An 18,438-nucleotide genomic window follows, 5' to 3' on the forward strand; every position below is an offset into this window, starting at 1 on the left:
GCCATCCTGTACAAAGTGTTCATCTTATTTCTGACTCATTTTAGCCACAGAATTTACCTTTTGACATGAAAGAAATTTGAATTTCCTCCTCACGGGTTTGCAGAATTAAGTAATTAAGAATTAAGTTTACAATGCTGCTCATTCGTCTAATCTTGAATACAGGAGCTAAACATTCTGTGGATTGAGTTGAGATTCTGTATTAAAGCACTACTGGGAGGAGGCATCCAGACGCTCGCTCACTTGACTGCGTTGTAAAACACTCCCTGAAAGACAGAGTGAAGAGACTCGACAGCGACGGGGCACTCCCTTGATTCTAAAAGTATAATATAAACAGAGCATCACTGCGAAGTGCTCTGTGAAGGGGCAACAGCTGCCCTGTAAAGGTGGATGGATTATTTTTTTCTTTCGTCCCTGGTCATGTGTGAACTTCCTTCACATCCAGCCATCTGCTTCTGGGACTGGTGTGCACAGGCTGCATGCAGTCGCACCGGTGAGAGGATCTTCTGTATCATTACAGATGATTTTGGGATCTAATGAGTTGTAGAGCCAATGTGCAACTTGATATCTTCATGGTATTCTAAGTCTCTGCTTATTTAGAGCGTACTTCTCTCCCACTCCCACTGCTGAACCATCTGCTGAGGACTTGATTTAACGCAGCAAATGTAGAAAGTCTGAGCGTGCGCACTCGTTTTTAAAAAACAGAACAACTGTATGACTGCTTATGATGATTTAATTTACAAACTTCTTGATAACATTGCGCAATACGGTGTTAACTGTTGATGTTACTGTTTTGATGTCAATGATTTGATCAAATCAAAAAGCTCCAGGAAATGCAAGATCAGCTGTGTGACTGACAGGGCAGCTCAGGTTTGCTCTTATATCCCAACTGCCCCACATGTTGGTTCTGTCAGATACGACTGGGGAACGCTAACGAGTAATGCTATAAGTTATCTATCACGCAAGACTGAAGCTCACGTGCCGTGTTCAATACTTTGAATTTTGTCAACTGTTGAGCACCAATTTTTTTAATAATTTGGTGCATCTCTTTTTTTTATTTTATATCTGGCTTTCAAGTAAACATTTAAGTGCTTCTGGCTAAAAACTCATTTATTTGAATACTAGAGTTTTTGGTGATGTACTTGACAAAGGTTTAAAGCAGAAAGCAGAGTTTCTGAAACGCTGGTCAAGGAGGTGCATCACCTTCCCTCTCTGGAACTCTCAAATCTGAGAGGAGCCCACGACAGCGGGCAGGATTTATTTCAGTTGAGGAAGGAGAGCCTGGTCATTGTTCAGTCTTTTGTGAGACATAAGCTGGCTAACCAGGCAGAAGTGTACTTGATTGCATGTAATGGAGCAGTGAACTGCAGCCGACTTCTCTCTTTAACCACTGTCTGAAGAAAGTATAATTCAGGGATTGTCAGGTAAAGTAACATTGTCTGGGGAGAGGTCCATGGAAACGGAGCATTACCAGTGGAGCCAAATTATGATGTGGCAAAAAAAACCACATAATATACCAAAAATAAAAGATGAAACAAGCTAACTGTAGTCTTGAAATAAGGCAACACTGAAGAACAATTAGTTCCTTTTAGTGTCTTAATTCTACAACTGTTAATTTGTCTTTTTTTTCACAGCCTTGTGGACTACTAAAAACTAAATGTGTTGCATCTGTCAAATATATTTCACAAAATGTTTTAATTAGTTTTAGGTCTCATTTACAGCTTATTCTAGCAGAGGTAATATATAATATAAGAGGGCAGAAGTATTTTTGGACACACCCTTTCTTGTTAGAAATATAAATGATATCAATAACAATATCAAATTCAATGCAAATTCCATTTCATATAGTTTGGACTTGGAAAATATAAATGTAAATAATAAGGTCAGAATAATCATTTGCCTAATATTTATGCTGGTAGTGTAGAATGAGTTTCATTGCAGCATTCATTTAGCATTTGTTACCATGTGTAGGGCTGGGTTCATGTCCTCTTCTCAGCATATAGTCCATCTATCTTTAGATTGGAAAACAGAACCTTAGCAGAGAGCTGCTGATATTTCATCACTTTTTTGTCCTATTGGTGCTTACGTTCAGTAAACACGACTTCAAAATCAAAACTAAGGCACATTCTGGGTGAATCATCACCCTTATGAAGAGTGGGTGGAGTTCAGCACATGCTTATACTACGGAGCAGGAGCAGCCAGGCGTGCTGAAAGCTGCAGACAGGGGCAGTGACGGCACAGGTCAGAGGTCACGCAGCGCTCTCCAGCAATCGGGGAAGGACTGGATGGTGGCAGGCAGGAGAGGAGGGGGCGGGATGAGATGAGAGGGCTTGGAGACACGGTCACCCGCAGAAAATAATGCGGGTCAGCAATTTGCAGTGGCTAAGGGCATGGTCACAAGGACACAGCTATGGAGCCATTTAACAACTTTATTGCCAGCTTTGATTCATTCCCACCGTGGGCAAGTGATGGCAAGAAAAGGTCATAGAGGAGGTTTGTGATCATCAAGCCACTAAATGTCTTTCATCATGTCAGCTGGGGTATCATTTATCCAGTTGGACTGGTAAGAATCAGCTCTAAGAACTGTAAAATATTACATTCACACCATCTTAACTGTAACGTGACAATGATTTCTCACATCTGACTGTACAGACAAGTGTTAATGGCTTGTTTACACGACTGCCGTTTCATTATGGCAACTATACGAATTCTGTTCTGCTCCTAATGACAGCTCCACATCTGGTATGTTACTCTAAAAGGTTGCAAGAAATATAGTGACCCGAGCTTTTTAATACCAATGATAAAACTGAAGCTAATGAAACATAGAACAAGAAAGTCTGTGAAGCTTGCCAATATTATTGTGTGCCAAGATGAATAAATGACTTAATTAGTTCATTTAAGAATATGTAGAGAGAAGCAAAAACAAAGAGTTAGAAGTGACGACTTATGGGGAGATTTCTACTTTCTAGAGTAGAAGAAAAATGTCTGAAAAGAATAATGGTAGCAGGAAGACTCTTTAGATGCTTAATGACCTAATTTAAACTGAGACTACCTTCCCCATGTAACACACAAAAGGTTTCAACCTTGGGAAATAAAAAGTGATCACAGCACAGTTACTGGGGGGAAAAAAACAGACACACTCATCGACTGAATGAGTGAACCGTCACTTGCTCACTTTTTGTCTGGTTTATGGCAAATTAACACGCAAACTAATGGTGTCACTCATACACACTGACCAGCAATCCCAGTTATTGACCGTCCACCATCAATATCAAAACAGGCTGCAATTAAAGTACAGCTGACAATCTTTATTACATGTAACAGTATCCATTATCAACCAGGATATAATTCTAATAATAGAGTTCATCACTGTCCATTCAATACTGGTCTTAAACTTCATTTAAAAGAATGTGTCTTTTTTTAGTGACTGTCTTCCTAAGTCCTTCCTATTTAAGTTGCTCTGGCAGACTTCCCACTCCTCATGTAGGACTCCTTGCTAGAAAGGTCAAGATGAAATAAGGAACAGAGTGTATTCTGAAAAAGTTTGTGAATAAGCGAGTTGGTGTGTGGAAAGACCAGCCGCGTTCAACCTCTCTTGATGACAAACCCGCATTTGGTGTGTTCACAGGCTAATTCACAGGTTAATATGCTCAAATAAAGCAAGTGACGGGCCTTACGTCAGAGAGCACAGCCATTTCACGGCAGCCTTTCTTGTTAAGCTCTTAGATCTTTCCTCTGATCTTCTTCCATTCTTCAGAAACTCAGATGTGTGGATGGTGCATGTTCCCTCACAGAATCATCAAAGGGAGAAGTGAAACGTAGGCCTACCTTTCTGGCAGGAGAATGTGTGTGTGTGTGTATGTACAGAAGATTTTTTTTTTTTTTTTTTTCAGGGATTCTTCTTCAGCACATCACTTTATTACCTCCCTGCAACTTTTGCTAGATAATGTTTGATTAGGGGAAAAAGCAAAGTTCAGTTTACACATCACAGGCCACTGTGCGGCTTTTTACTTACATTATGGTACAATAGTGTTTTAACAGGGAACAGAGCCTTGATGCTGCTGTTGCCTTTCATATTTACAGTGAAGGGAAGGCAGGGGTAGTGAGAGGGAGGCAGGGAGGGCAGCTTAATGGGGTAATAAATATGTGAAGTGTCAAGAGACATCCATGCATTTTCTCTCCCTCGTCCCTAATGTGAAGAATCTATAACACAGTTAATCATGCGGGCCCCATCAACAATCATCAGGGACATTATTACATTCTGTATTTCTGTCAATACCTCAGGGTGCAATACACGACTAATATATGTCACGTTATGTGTGAGTTATTTTTTGTGTTAGAGCTACAATGGATGTTGGATACATTAACATTCTGTCATTGTGAGGATATTTTCGTGAAATAACAGTGAGACGGGAGGGTCATCGGGGGAATGCCAGTTTGGGATGCCAGTGAGAAAGAAAAAGAGGAACACAGACCTGTTCCAAGGGGCGCCTTTAAGAAGCTGTACATATGACTCAACTCTTACAGGTACAGCATTGAAAATTCTGTCTTTTAAAAGCACATTCCTGCCTGAAATCTCTTCTACAGTCATATTAAATGAGACATATTGTCCCAAAGGCAAAGAAAGTAGATGTTAAAGTGCTACTATTGTTACAGTATTTTGCATCATGATGTAGAACCTCCATCCCCACCCTAAACACACACACACACACACACACACACACACACACACACATACACACACCAGTTGCTTCAGTTGGATCGCTGCTTTAATTAGCTTGGCTGCTCAAGTCAATTCAGAAAATGTGCCTTTATTGTGTGTGTGTGTTACAGGCGTCTGTGAGCTGTGCCTGAAACCCGTTCGTGTTCCTGCGACTGTTGGCTGCTGATAAGAGGAAACTCCGCCGCTCATTTTCAGACCTCGTCTCTCTGAAGGTAAACATAATGGAAATACTAACAGATCATATAAAAGTCAGTTCTCTCCACTCTAACCAATGGCCACCTGCTGTACAACAATTTTACCCCAGGAATAATGAACTTGCACCGACAGCGCTCGGCTCAAGCTGCCGAGGGGCTTATCCTGAGTAAAAGGCCAGAGTTTCCTACAGCATGAAATGGCTGCTGTGGTTGGGTCTGTCAAAAGCCATCTGGCAGCTCCAGCTTCCTTCAAAGGAACTGTCACATCTCAAAGGAAGGCTTTGATTAAGACTCGGGCGGTACAGAGAGGTGCGCGCACACATGTATGCCACCAGATGCACAGCAAACATGCATATGAGAAGAAAGACTGCATAAAAAGGGCTACGAAGACGTTAATAGGTCTTTGGTGTTAGCCTACATCTGCACAGAGAAAAATTAAACATTGTCATGAACTTCTTTATATTCAGGAGTTGAAATTTACATGTGAAAACCTGACAAATGTGGGTGAAAAAAAAGGATGAGTCAGTTGGTGGGTTTTATGATGCTCAAAAGGTATTCTTAATGGATGAAAATCCTAATAAACCGTGGACTTCAGCGTTACCACACTGTCAGTTACATAGCTGCTGGCTCCAGGCGGCTAATCGTGATGGTCCATGTTGACCGCTGAACAGCTTTGTGGCAGGATTTTTGCTGTTCAACAATTTGCACTGGACTAATTGGACTGCTGCACCAAAAAGGGGTGACACGCGGGCCATGTGGTGAACGAGTGGACAACTGCAACAGCTGTGAAGGAGGTCTGCTGCCTGCTCATAGCTGAGAAGAAAGGCTGTTCATCAAATCAACCGGAGGTGGAAGATGAGCCTTCTGGGTATGTAAGCAGTCTCTTGGGTTTAATCTTATCAGGGGAAAAAAAAAAAACAGCTAAAGGAGAAAAGACGAGTTTTGTTAATAATAATAATAATAATAATAAACCAATCAAGATATGCAAATACAGTCAGAGGCTCAAACTCTTTTAGAGCTTACAGTAACATCCAGGGCGTTAACTAGCAGTTATCCAGAGAAACTTGCAAAATCAGATCAGAAAACAAATCTCTTGAACTCCTTCTTAATAAGATGAGAAGCAGCCACTTATGAGAAGTACAGGACTCTGGGCCAAAGTGTAAATTCCTGTAACCCTGCAATGACCACATAGCACCGTTTCCTACTGAACAGGGGCCTGAGTGAGACGAATAAGGGCAGGAGTACATGCAAATCTGTGTCACTGTACATCTGACGCAAGCATCGTGCAACATGGAGGAATCAAAGATGAATGTGAGAAAGACGCCTGGAGGGACAGAGCTGGAAAGGAAGCAACAGTCTTGGGAGGCAAATGGCTGCAACAAAGACAGCCGACCTCACGGAAAAACATGATTAGCTTTCTCAGTTGGCATCGGTTATGTGTCGTGTGTTTACAGACTACATGCGCATACGTAGAGTCAAGTCTGCTACGCTGCTGTATGAGGTTCCTACATGGTTACAGATACAAATTCAAACCTACAGATAATATTCTTGACTGGAGAGGAAATTTGAGAGCTTTAAGGCCTCAAATGATAATTCATATCCTGACACTACATGGAGATTAAGTGGCAAATGTGAGTTAGAGGATGAGCATCTCCACACAGAAAGTGCATTTGTATTCAGTTAGATGCAGTAAAACAATGCCGCGCCTGCTAATATGGGGTAATTATGCAGCAGTGAAATGACAGCAACATTTTATGTACAGCTATAATTTTTTTTATGTGCAGACAAAAAAGAACAAACATCTTTCCCTCTGTTTTCGGAGTGGGTGTGGAGAGGTGGACAAAATCTACCTGTTAAGGACTCAAAGCCCTAATTCAACTCAACATCTGTGACAGTGGGTGCTTGTTATGCAACTAATGTTTTCAAAGATGGACTATGAAGCCAGCTGCCACCTGTTGTGTCACCGCTACATTTGCAATTCTGAATGGCAGAAATGACTCTCTTAATTAACTGGCTTGTCTCCGGCTCAGGACTCTGCACAGAAAGTACCCATTGTAGCGAGGAGATGCATGAGTCAGGGCACAGTCCTAATGTGCTGCAACACCTCTGCAGTTCTAAGGCTGTACACAGCGTGATCACAGTCTTGGCTTTGAAAAACGTGTTTCTAACATCACCTCGTTGAAAGCTGCAGTGTGTCGGTTCTGTCTGAGAAATTACTTTTAATGATTAAACCCAGATTAATCTTTAATCTGGTATTATCTGTATGTAAAACGATACGTTCATTTCGTACCGAAGAGGCAACAACTGCACGGTGTTCCTCCATTGCTTTAATGAATAGTGGTTGATAAATTGTCCGTTTTATTTGTTCAGTTGAAACAGGAAAAAAAAGGCCCCTCTGAGGCCAGTGCCTCTGCACCAAGTTTCACGAAATTCAGTAGAACAGTTTCTGGGTAATCTTGCTGTCAGACACTGATGATGAGAACAAACCTCTACGAAGGGAGTGATTCTATAAAGCTTCCTAAAGGCTTTTAGTCCTACTGAAACCTCTGAGGTGATACATCACGAGAAGATAATTGAGTGATCGTGTCTGCACATCAGTCATTGCGATATCATTTCCCAAGCTCTACACTTATCAAAAAGGCAAGCCTTTGAGTTCAACATTTAATAAACAAAGAAAATATTCCCCCTCCATAATTTTTAGAGCATGCTAATGCTAATTTCACAAACCGCATCACAGTAAACTCCACCGAAGCGTGTCCAGGTGTTAGAGGAGGTTTGGGTGTGCATTCCGTCAGACACTAGTATCAAGACTTCTAGAGGCTGATATAATATGGACTTTATTCATGGCTCTATTCTAATTATTTCACTGCTGTCGTGCTTGACTCAAACGTTACACCTGGAAAAACCTACTGCTCTGAATATGCTTTATGCTTTAGCTGCATGGAAAGGAACAGGTTGTCTGAAATATGTTGAAAAAATAATGCTTTAAGAAGAAAAAAAAAAGGTAGTCTTTTTTTTTTTTCTAAATGAGACTTGAAAAGATGAGCTTTAAAGGCTCAAACATCAAACAAACGTGAAGAACCAGCAGCAACCAACGCCCCCCCTTGCTGCATCTCCTCACGGGCTAAATATGTAGTGCTTAAACGCACCTCTGCGACGACATCCAACTAAAAACAAGGAAGTTGAATGTCGACGACATAACTCTGCAGCGCAGAGGCATATGCAGCACGCCACACATATCTGAAGAGGTAAACACTGTAATCAAAGCAATGTTTGCATTAAGTCACGTCATAACTTTTATTACAGAGTCTTGAATATGTTATTGGGATTAAAGGAACTGCATTAGGCTGGTTTAAGTCATATTTATCTGAGATTTCAGTTTGTTCTTGTAAATGAAGAATCTTCCTCACACACCAGAGTAAGTCATGGAGTTCCTCAGGGTTCTGTGCTTGGACCAATTCTTTTTACTTTATACATGCTTCCATTATATAACATTAACATATAACATTAGACAGCATGGCATAAATTTCCATTGTTATGCTGATGGTACTCAGCTGTACTTATCTAAGTACAAGTACAAATATCATTTGAGTTTAATTTCTCAAATGATATTTAACTTGTGTTTCCCTGTTCCAACAGGTATCCTTTGAATGGTGTTATGGTGTTTTTCCCCCCTCTTTTCCCTCTTTTCTGTCTTCTCAAACCCCAGCTGGTCGAGGCGGATGGCCACCCTTCCTGAGTCTGGTTCTGCCAGAGGTTTCTTTCTGTTAAAAGGGAGTCGTTCCTTTCCACAGTCGCTACGGAGGGGGGACGGGACGGGAGATTGGGCTGAAGAGAAGTTTCGGTGCAATCTTTTTTAAGGAAATTGTTTTTTAATTGGCTCTATATGAATTCATTGAATTATTATGAAAATAATTAATTAGATTTCATTGGATTATGATTACAAAGAATTGAACTTCAATTGGATTGAATTGGACTGTATTATTTAAGTGCTTTGAGATGACAATTGTTGTAATTTGGCACTATATAGATATAACTGAATTGAATTTAATTGAATTGAATAACTTCAGCTTTTAAAACCAAACATAGTTTTTCTACATTCTGGCTTTGGTTTAAAATGTAAGCTTCATGCATTGATAGATAACTTAGTTTTACAATACCGCAGGTCGTTCGCAACGCCTATAAGGGGTCCAACAGAACAGACTGTGTTACTCAAAACACAAGAATGACTGATGTCCAATGACGGTCCAGATATTGACAGAAGATTGTCGGCTTGGTGTTAAGACCAAGCATTAAGACAGTTTAGGCCCTGCTCCTGTGCTGGTCAGTCTCTGTATGCGGAATGACCTGCAGATTATGTCACTTCAGGCGTGCCAAGCACAGTTTAGAAGGCAGAGGAGTTCACCAAAGTCTGTCAGAGTTTGATTTTGTTTTTTATACTTCAAAACGCAGTCTCTCAGCTTAATCCCGTTAAACTACACTGACCACAAACATCGAGCCTGAACAGCACTTTCACAGCATCAAAAATAAATAGAACTGGAAACGGGTGTATGTGCTCGTAGAAACCAAAAATCAATATTTGCTGTGACTTACTTCTCGTCGCCTTGACGCCCAGCAGCTCTGTTTGATTTTCCAAACCACGGCAGCCACCAGCAGCAGGGACAGGAAACAGCTGTGGATGGATGGAGAGAGGAACAGATGAGTGTAAAATGAGTTTCATACACAAACAAATTGATAAACACTGATTTTCTTCTCCATCAGTGGGCACGTTCACGTGTGCTCTGTTCTGTTCTGACAGGGCTCGACAGAGGAGGGGAGTCCAGCCCACATACATACTTATTTGAGGTTTAAATCCAGTTGACAGGTGTCTTATTATTGCCTGTTGATGAAGACGAGAGCGCAGAACTTGCAGCTGAGTGCTGCTGTTTTTAAACTGCTAAAGAACTCCCTTTTACAAGAAGAACAATCCTTTGAAAACAGCAAGCTGGGTTTTAGATTTGATTCACAACTAGTCACAACTAGAAATATCTTCACGGGTACAGTAGACACAATGACTGAGGAAGATGTCACTGCATCACAATAATAGGTGGAAATGTTTAATGTCAGAGGAAGCAGCTGTTAGGTGGAGATGCAATAATAAAATATGCCATCTACCATTGGATCTTTCCCTCAGACTACCGTGAGGAGGAGGTGAGTCAGACACACGACTGTTTCCTGTTTAAGCACCTCCATCCACGAACCAAGTTTTACTGCAGCCACAGCTATTCCTCTTTAAAGCTTGAAGATTACTCTATGCTGTGTCCCATAGCTATTTCTGGGCGGTTCTCCAGAGTTTTGATTTGTGGGTTCATGTTTGTCATCCTGCTGCGTGTATGTTCTTCTTTTGGATGGATGCAGTTCTTCAGCACTGTGGGATTTATATTTTTGCCTAAGCGGTTAATTTGTGCACCCCACCACAGCTCTATTTCCAGTGTTTGCCCACATTTGAACAAACCTGTGCACTCTTTGTACTCCATACGAAAACGCCTTCAGATGATGAAAGTAGGGGGGCCGTGTCTCAGAGACTGTGTGCGCGTGTCACTTTCCCTGGCTGCTCTTAGTCATGTGCTTCAACAAGACGGAGAGTGAGTAAGTATGTCTGTGTGTGTGTGTGTGTGTGTAAAAACACAGCAGATAATATCTAACCTCTGTCCTAGAATGTCTCAGCTCTGGCTGATGTTCTGTCAGCTGTCCTGTTGCTTTCTGACCTGAACTTTCCACGTTTCCACTCACGTCTTTGTTGCAATGAGCTAAGTCTCTGTGGCATGAAGTGATTAAAACACTTGCTCGCAGAAAAAAAAAAAAAAAAAAAAAGGAAATCTGACACTGACACAAAAATTCAGTTTTACGTAATCTTAGTTTGTTTCCTTCATCTGTCCCAACAACCCAGCAAGCACACAGTGTTCATCTCTGCATGATGCAAGTCAACAGGCTCGCTACAGGTGATGTCTGCAATTCAGTTCTTTGCCAAGCATTGCTAATGAGCTGGAAGAAGAACACATAATTTGGTGTTCAGACAAGGCCAGAAGCTGCTTGTGATAACAGAAACACTGCTGGTTGACTTTGTGAAACGATTCATCAATTTGAATCAAAAAGTCATGTTTCAGCTATGCTATGCCTCATCGTCCTCCATAAAGCTGCTGAAGAACTACCTGGATTTGTTGAAGAAAAACTTTTTAACTGGATGGGAACAAATACTGTTCTAAACTCTGCTGTTGAAGCTTGAAATTTCAATACTCGTATGGAAGCTAAAGGGCTAAATTTAACTAAACAAAAGCAGGATAACTCAAACTGCTGCATGGCCCATCCCGGTCAGTTAATATCCATTTAGTAATCTCTGGGGTTTCAGTTCCTGGACAAACACTGCAGATTATTTTCCTTCCGGGTGATCCTATCTAAGATTATCAAGGGCATCAAGACATTTAGTTCCCACTGGTGCACGCTGCCGTCTGCCCTGTATGAACAAAAGTGCTCGTATAACATGTTTGTATTGCTTTGGCAACAACTTTCTTTGAGTTTCATGGCTGGCTTTTGGTTTTGTTGTCTAAAGTCTTTATGTTTCTTAATGTGAACTGTCTGGCCGGGGCCTCGTGGGTTTATTTGACTGAAAACTCCCACGTTGAAACAAAACGTGCTCAGATGTGTGGGCTTGGTGGATTTTTCCACCAAGTTTCACAACCTTTCCAATCTCAATGCTTTTTTCCATTTTAATACTTGCTGTGATGCGTTCAGATCTTTATTCATCGCTCCCACACCCCCCCATGCCCAACCTGTGCGACTCTTTAAAGAGCCATCCATTTAAAAAATCCTCTTATCTCCCCAGACTGAGGAGGACTCTTAAGATATCCATCCGTTCAGCCATCTTATTGATCTGGCTTTCTGCTCGCTGCTTTAAGAGCGACACAGCGCTGATGAATGACTCGCGTGAATAGAAATCAGCCTCACATCAAAGGCCTCCCTTCCCAGCATAGAGGGAGGCAAAAGGAAAAAGAAACAAAGGAGGAGAAAATGAGGACTAAAACATGAGCAAAATGGACTAATGGTGAAAGAAGGAGATACAAACTGACAGATTAGAGAATGCAGGATAAATTCAGAACAATTGACAATGTAAGGGGACAGAAAGAAATAAAGAAACAGAGACCAAAGGACAAACAACGTGAGAGAAACATCAAAGAGACAACCAAAGAGGACACAAACCGAGACAGACAAAGCAGCGCACCTCATTAAAACTCAAGCTCCACAAAGAAAAGCGGTGTAGTTTGTGAGGCTTCAGCACTCAAACTGTTCCATCACACTAAGATCTCCAGCTTTCCCACCAGAACCACCTAAAATGTAAATAATATTATGTACGTTATTGCCACATGAATGACCCAGAGTTGAAGGATGACTATGCTGCAGTGATCTGGGTTTTATGTGTTAGCTAGTGTTAGTTCTCGGGCGAGGTACTGAGGGACATACCACAGTAGTTGTAAAGTAGTTTAGTAAGAGATTACTAATACTATACAACACTAAAAACAGTGGGCCTGATCTTAATTTTTTTTCACTCTAAAATGTAAATAATATTATGTACGTTATTGCCATATGAATGACCCACAGTCGAAGGATGACTATTCTCCAGCTTTCCCACCTGTCCCACCAGAACCACCTGTGAATATCACACCTCACTTCTTCAGGCAAAATAGTGAACACAGTTTTCGGTCCACAGAATCAAAGAAACTGGTCATTACTGTGCAGCGTCTTGCAGTCGCATTCAAGACCCCAACAACACCATGATAAATGAACAGAAGATGCTCACCACTATCCCACGTGTGTGATAGCTCACATGACTGCAATGTAAATATTCTACATTACTTTTTTTCCTGCCGAATTCATTGCAGAGCATGCCAAATATTCATCTACGTTCTCAACTGCCATGACTTAATGGGTAGGAAAACATCTGTCATATTAAGGCTCATTGCCCATTTGTTGCAAAACATCAGATAATAGTGTGAAAGAAGTAGGGAACATAGAAGCTCATCTCACCGCATGTGAGCCTGGAAGACGGCACACGCCCACGACTCACTGCAAAGATCCGGCTCAATTGCGGCGTTTTCAGGCTCTTTATAAAACCAGCGCTGAGGTGGCCAAAAAGAGAACTGGAAGCACTCCAAGATTCAAATGAATAAATTAAAAAAAATACCAACAGCACAGATAAAATATAAGGTGCCAAATTCAACTTTCTGAGATGAACTACCTCAGCTCAAACTTCAGTGACTGCTCGTGAAAAACGGCAGGGTCTGGCTGCGGCACACTGAAGGATCTTGGGTGCCATATTGCTTTCTCTCTGCAGCAGTTTCAGTTGATCGCTGCCCTGAATTTCCTTTTTTTTTTCTTTTTGGAAACCATAAGGCTGCCTAGATCATGGTTGAGTACATTTAAAATTTGTTTAGCCACAGGGTAAACCATATTTATATTTCTCCCTGAATAGAACTTATAATCAGAAATTCTGTCTGTTTGTCCAGCAAACTTAAAGGTAATGAGCCCCAACATTCCAGATAACCAGTACACAACAAATGCTATGTACAGGAACACTTTCATTAGCATGGTGTTTGTAAAGGCCACATCTAAAAGATCAATGAAACCAGCCGTTTTGTTCCATTATAAGCAGGGAGATGGCTGGATACTAATCAGAAAATGTAAGTGTGGCTGCTGCAAAACAAAAACATTTGCCATTTAGAATCAGTTAACTAATAATTTGGAAAGCACTTCATCTGCTACACTGATTAGAAAATTAAAAACAAGGTTTGTGAACGTTAATCTGACACAATTTGTGTGAGAACATACATTTGGGTTCAACCTCCTTTGCTCTTGCTTTTTGTTTTGCAGTAACATCAATCGTTATGAGCAGTTACAGTTATTGAAATGTGCTAATATTACTCTAGAAGTACTTTGAATGTTCTATATTCAAACTGTAAAGTCAGACTTATAATTAGCGTTGCCTATATTCCCAGTTTGAAGTTGAATATTCTGATTACCAGTTTGTCGACTTCATCAATCCCAAACGTTGGTTAATGAAGCCTGTATGAGATGGAGGAAGTCTGTTCTTATTTTTCCAAGAGAGTACAGGAGACTGCAGCCTCCCTCTCCCTGTACTGATTAAGATTAAGATCAATTCATCATCATTGAAATACACTAAATTAATCTTCCGCATTTAACCCATCCAGGTGAACACACACATGCATATGCACAGGGTCACACACTCATAGAGACTGATGCCATATACACTGGAGAGCTTGCTCAAGGGTACCTCGGCCACCGCTCCAGCTGTCAGTCCACCAATCTTTTTGAGCAGAACCGAACCGCCAGCCTTCCAGTTATTGGACGACTCACTCTAACCACTGAGCCACAGCCGCCCACAATGTCTCGAGATCCTGGGTCACCACACGTGATTCACGACAACATTGTGCCTGAAACAGGGATCAGTATGAGCTGTTCGAAGTCGAACTGCAGATGAGGGTTAGGGTTTTGAGAATAAAACGGACAGTTTTTTGGTGTGTGCTACAGTGATCTGGGTTTTATGTGTTGGCTAGTGTTAGTTCTCGGGCGAGGTACTGAGGGACATACCACAGTAGTTGTAAAGTAGTTTAGTAAGAGATTACTAATACTATACAACACTAAAAACAGTGGGCCTGATCTTAATTTTTTTTACTCTAAAATGTAAATAATATTATGTACGTTATTGCCATATGAATGACCCACAGTCGAAGGATGACTATTCAACCCACTGAGCCACAGCTGCACAGGAGGCGACTAAGTAAGTAAAAGAACCAAACACGCAGCCAAAAAGGTCACATTTTCAAACCTTTCTTTATCAAATCCAGTTAAATATGATGAATGCTGTCCCATTTAGAGGCTGAGAGTTGAAACGGAGCCAGGGGAAGTGTATTATAGCCACAGGCTGCCGAGGCCAGAGAGGTGAGCTCTGAGGTGTCATTGGCCAACCTAACAGCAAGACAACAGCCACAGGGCAAAGACCAACACACAGCTCATGTTGTCTAAAGCCAGGTGAATACTAATCCTGCCTGCTGCTGGCCTCCACTCCAGGGTGGGAAATGAAACCTGCTCAGCAGCCAAACAGCATTTCATTATCACTGTGGCTGACAAGTCCTGACCACTGAAACACAATCCAACAAACACAATCCAACAACTGTTGCTCAGAGGTCCGACTCTGTCCTGCTCTCATCATCAATAAATCTTATCACCTGTAGGAAGGTCTTTCACCAAACTAAATTCCTGAAACAGAATAAAAGGATGGACAGCAGCAGAATACAAACCTCTTTATAATCTTTGCAGCTTTGAATGCTTCATTTACTCACCACTCTTGCATTTTGAGACAGAGAAAATGGAAGTTTTCTCACTGGATGAGGAAGAGGGAGCAAAATCACATTTAGCTTGTTCTAAAAGGTGGGATGGTGCTGCAGTGTGCTTGCTGGCATCCAGCTGAACTTGTTGTTTTTGGTTTTAGTCTTATTAACCTCCTCAAATGCAAATTACTTATGTTAATTAGATACTGATAATTAAATATCCCACCAAACATCGAATTAAAACTGCTGCTTTTTCTCCTTAGAGAACAGTTCAATAAAAGAAGGGTTCATCATTTTGTGGCAACACAAAACCAGATTACGTCAAACATGCATTCAGTGGGGCTGTGACGTGCACTGACGTTTACCTGTGACAAACTATTCTGACCAGGAATGAGATATCAGGTTTGATCTTTTCAAAAGCCCGTTCTAAGGGTGCTGAGACCCGTCTTACAGAAATGTAGAGATGAGTGGGAGAATAACCTGCGCCTCCACGTCCGGTCAGTCTGTGTGCAACAGAATGTCCAATGACAATCCAAATATTTCTGATGCAGTCAGCTCGAAAGTGAGTGAGCCCATCATCACAGCAGAGGTGTTTCTATGTGGTGGAGTGGAAATGTAGGGGTCAAACGCTCACAATTTCATCGATGAGTATGTGTCAACATCGGTAAAACGATATTTCTTCCCTCTCGTAGCCTGCTAATGTGCCGAGTAAAGAAGCCTGTACAGTGCCAACAGACCGTTTCCCATCTGAGAATTCTGCACCATCTCCAAAACAGCCTGCTGGTGGACAACTCGAGTACTCAGAACTAGAGTTACATCATGCAACTTATTCATTTATTTAGACAATTATGGGTTAATAGGTCAGATGACAAACAAGTAAATAACATCAATGGAAATTTTTTTTTTAAAAATGTTGCCCTGCCCATAAAGTCAGCAACACAGGCAGCAGTTTACTGCACTGCAACGATAGCTCTTTTTAGGCTTGTCTGTAACATATTCAACCTGAATCTTTAATATGCCACACTGTGGCATGTTAAAGTCTAAGGGCGAGGACTCCTGGCCAACAAAACAAAAGGACAAAAATGAGCCCAAACGGAACAAAGGGAAACGCTTTACGGCTTATTGCCTCCAAATTATTGAACTTGTGAACGGGTCACAACCAAAAAAAGTCACAGACCATAAATAAATATTGAAAATCGAAATTTTCACGTCTTTTTCCGATTCAGAGTTTTCATCTTGAAACATGTCGGAAAACGAATAACGGCTCGTTTTTTGTTTTCACCTTTTTCATTTTGAAAATAAAAAACGGGTTTTCTCCTTTTATTATTGCTCATTTTGGGTTTTTTTCAATATCAAAAGGAAAATCGGACCCAGTTCACCTTACAAAAACCTTTTAAACAGATCTGACCGAAAACAAAAAGAGTCCTATTCTATTTCAAACAATTCTTTACTGGGGTCTTGTTGGTGAAAAGCATCATGCCACTTTTTTTTTTTACCCCAAAGTTTTTGTTCCGTTTCACAATCCTGCCTAAATCGGCTTTCCACACACCATGGCCCTGCAAAGCGTGCTCAGATGAGGAGAAAAGACTTTGCCTTCCTCTGGGACTCCCTGTGAGTGAGTGAGTGAGTGAGTGCGTTTCAGCCCTGTTAACGTTCCTCCTCACTCAGGTGAGACTAAAGGCTCTGAGTCAAAACGAATCATTAGTTATTAATCAGACGCAGAGCAGCTTTCAGCTCAGTGGACACATCAGGAGGAAGGTTTAGCTGTAAGGTGCTTCATGCGCTCCATCTGCTCCATCTTCAACCCGACAACGAGGTCAGCTACAGGGAGTGTGGTAAAGAATGCAGGAGATTGTAAAAAGAGATGAAGAGAGGGCTAGAAATGTGGAGGGAATAATAACAGAAGGCAAGAAGGAAAAAGCAAACGGAGGCGGCTTGGGGAAAGAACACTATAGCAGCGAGGTAAACAGACAGGCAGCTCTCCAGCAGCAAAAGGAGGTTCACAGACTGAAGGAAACAGAAGACAAAAAAGCTTGGAGAGGAGGAGACAGCAGGGATCATGGCAGCAGAGCCTGCTGAGCACCTGGAGAAGCCCCTCAGGACACTCGGGCAGGGTTTTAATGTGTGTTCAGAGTCTCACTGACTCTTTCTCTCTGAGGTGTCTCATGGGGATGAAAGAGTGAGTCTGTCAGTCTGCAGCACAAAGAAGAAGCTAAAGGGCAAACACAACAGTGGGTGAGTGGAAGTCTTAAGTGTTTGAAAAAAAAAAAACATGAGACAGCAGCTGGGTTCCCAGAATATAGAACTGTACAATTATTGTTTGCACACGTCTTATTTACAGCAGTGCTTGAAAAGCGAAGAGGACCGACTGCTAACAACTGGATGCTTTTTTTGATCCCAAAAAACTATTTCCAACTTAATATGTTTTACAGGCCAAAGATGAAGTAATAAAGGCTGCAATCATGATTCTGTTTGTATATGGACAGGTTTGTATGGGTAAAGTTTTACTTTATTAAACCTTTTGAAATGAAAACATTGTTAACATGGATGAAGGACATAGTACAGAATCCACTGTGCAGCCCATGTTGTGTACGAGCGCAGTAACTCATGTGACCATTAATGTGTTTTAGGGGCACATACCGTTTTTTTTCCCACTTCATCGTGGCCTTTTACTCAGAAATCTAATACAAGTCCCTTTAGCTCTCTTCCCTTTACTTTTTCTTATTCTGGACAGAAAACCCGACTTCTTTCTGAATCTGTTGGTACATTCCATTGCACAGCTCTTCACCATTTTTCAAGCCAGTCAAACAGTTGGCGGCCATTAAGCCAGCTGTCTTTTTGCCACTCAGTGGGTGCAACAGTCACATGTCTGATGACATCACCTGCATTCCCTGTACAGAGCTCACCAGTTCCAGGACATTTACTTGACAGGTGAATGGAATCACGGCCATGTTTTGCTTTTGTGCTGCAGAGTCTTTCACATTCCGCCTTGCTGTCAGTCATCCGTCTTCCAGCCCGTCACTGATGCTGGTGACACTAATCCAAACTGACGCTTGTGTACAAAAGCAAGCATGTGTTCGAAAAAGCAGCGAGCCCACTCACCGTGCAGCACATATCACAGTTAGGGTCAATGTCACTTCCC

The 18,438-nt window shown here is 41.5% G+C and overlaps 1 protein-coding gene across 1 annotated transcript in view; it reads right to left on the reverse strand.

Moving 5' to 3' along the window:
• atrn (attractin) overlaps positions 1 to 18,438 on the reverse strand; it is a 111,359-nt gene that overhangs the window by 33,828 nt on the left and 59,093 nt on the right. The window contains exon 26 of the mRNA XM_072366147.1: positions 9,508 to 9,586. Coding sequence (XP_072222248.1) covers positions 9,508 to 9,586 — 79 coding nt within the window. The remainder of the gene's footprint in view (positions 1 to 9,507; positions 9,587 to 18,438) is intronic.

Source organism: Leuresthes tenuis, unplaced genomic scaffold (genome assembly GCF_036924035.1).
Source record: "Leuresthes tenuis unplaced genomic scaffold, fLeuTen1.0.hap1 SCAF_15, whole genome shotgun sequence".
In the NCBI taxonomy this organism is placed as follows: Eukaryota; Metazoa; Chordata; class Actinopteri; order Atheriniformes; family Atherinopsidae; genus Leuresthes; species Leuresthes tenuis.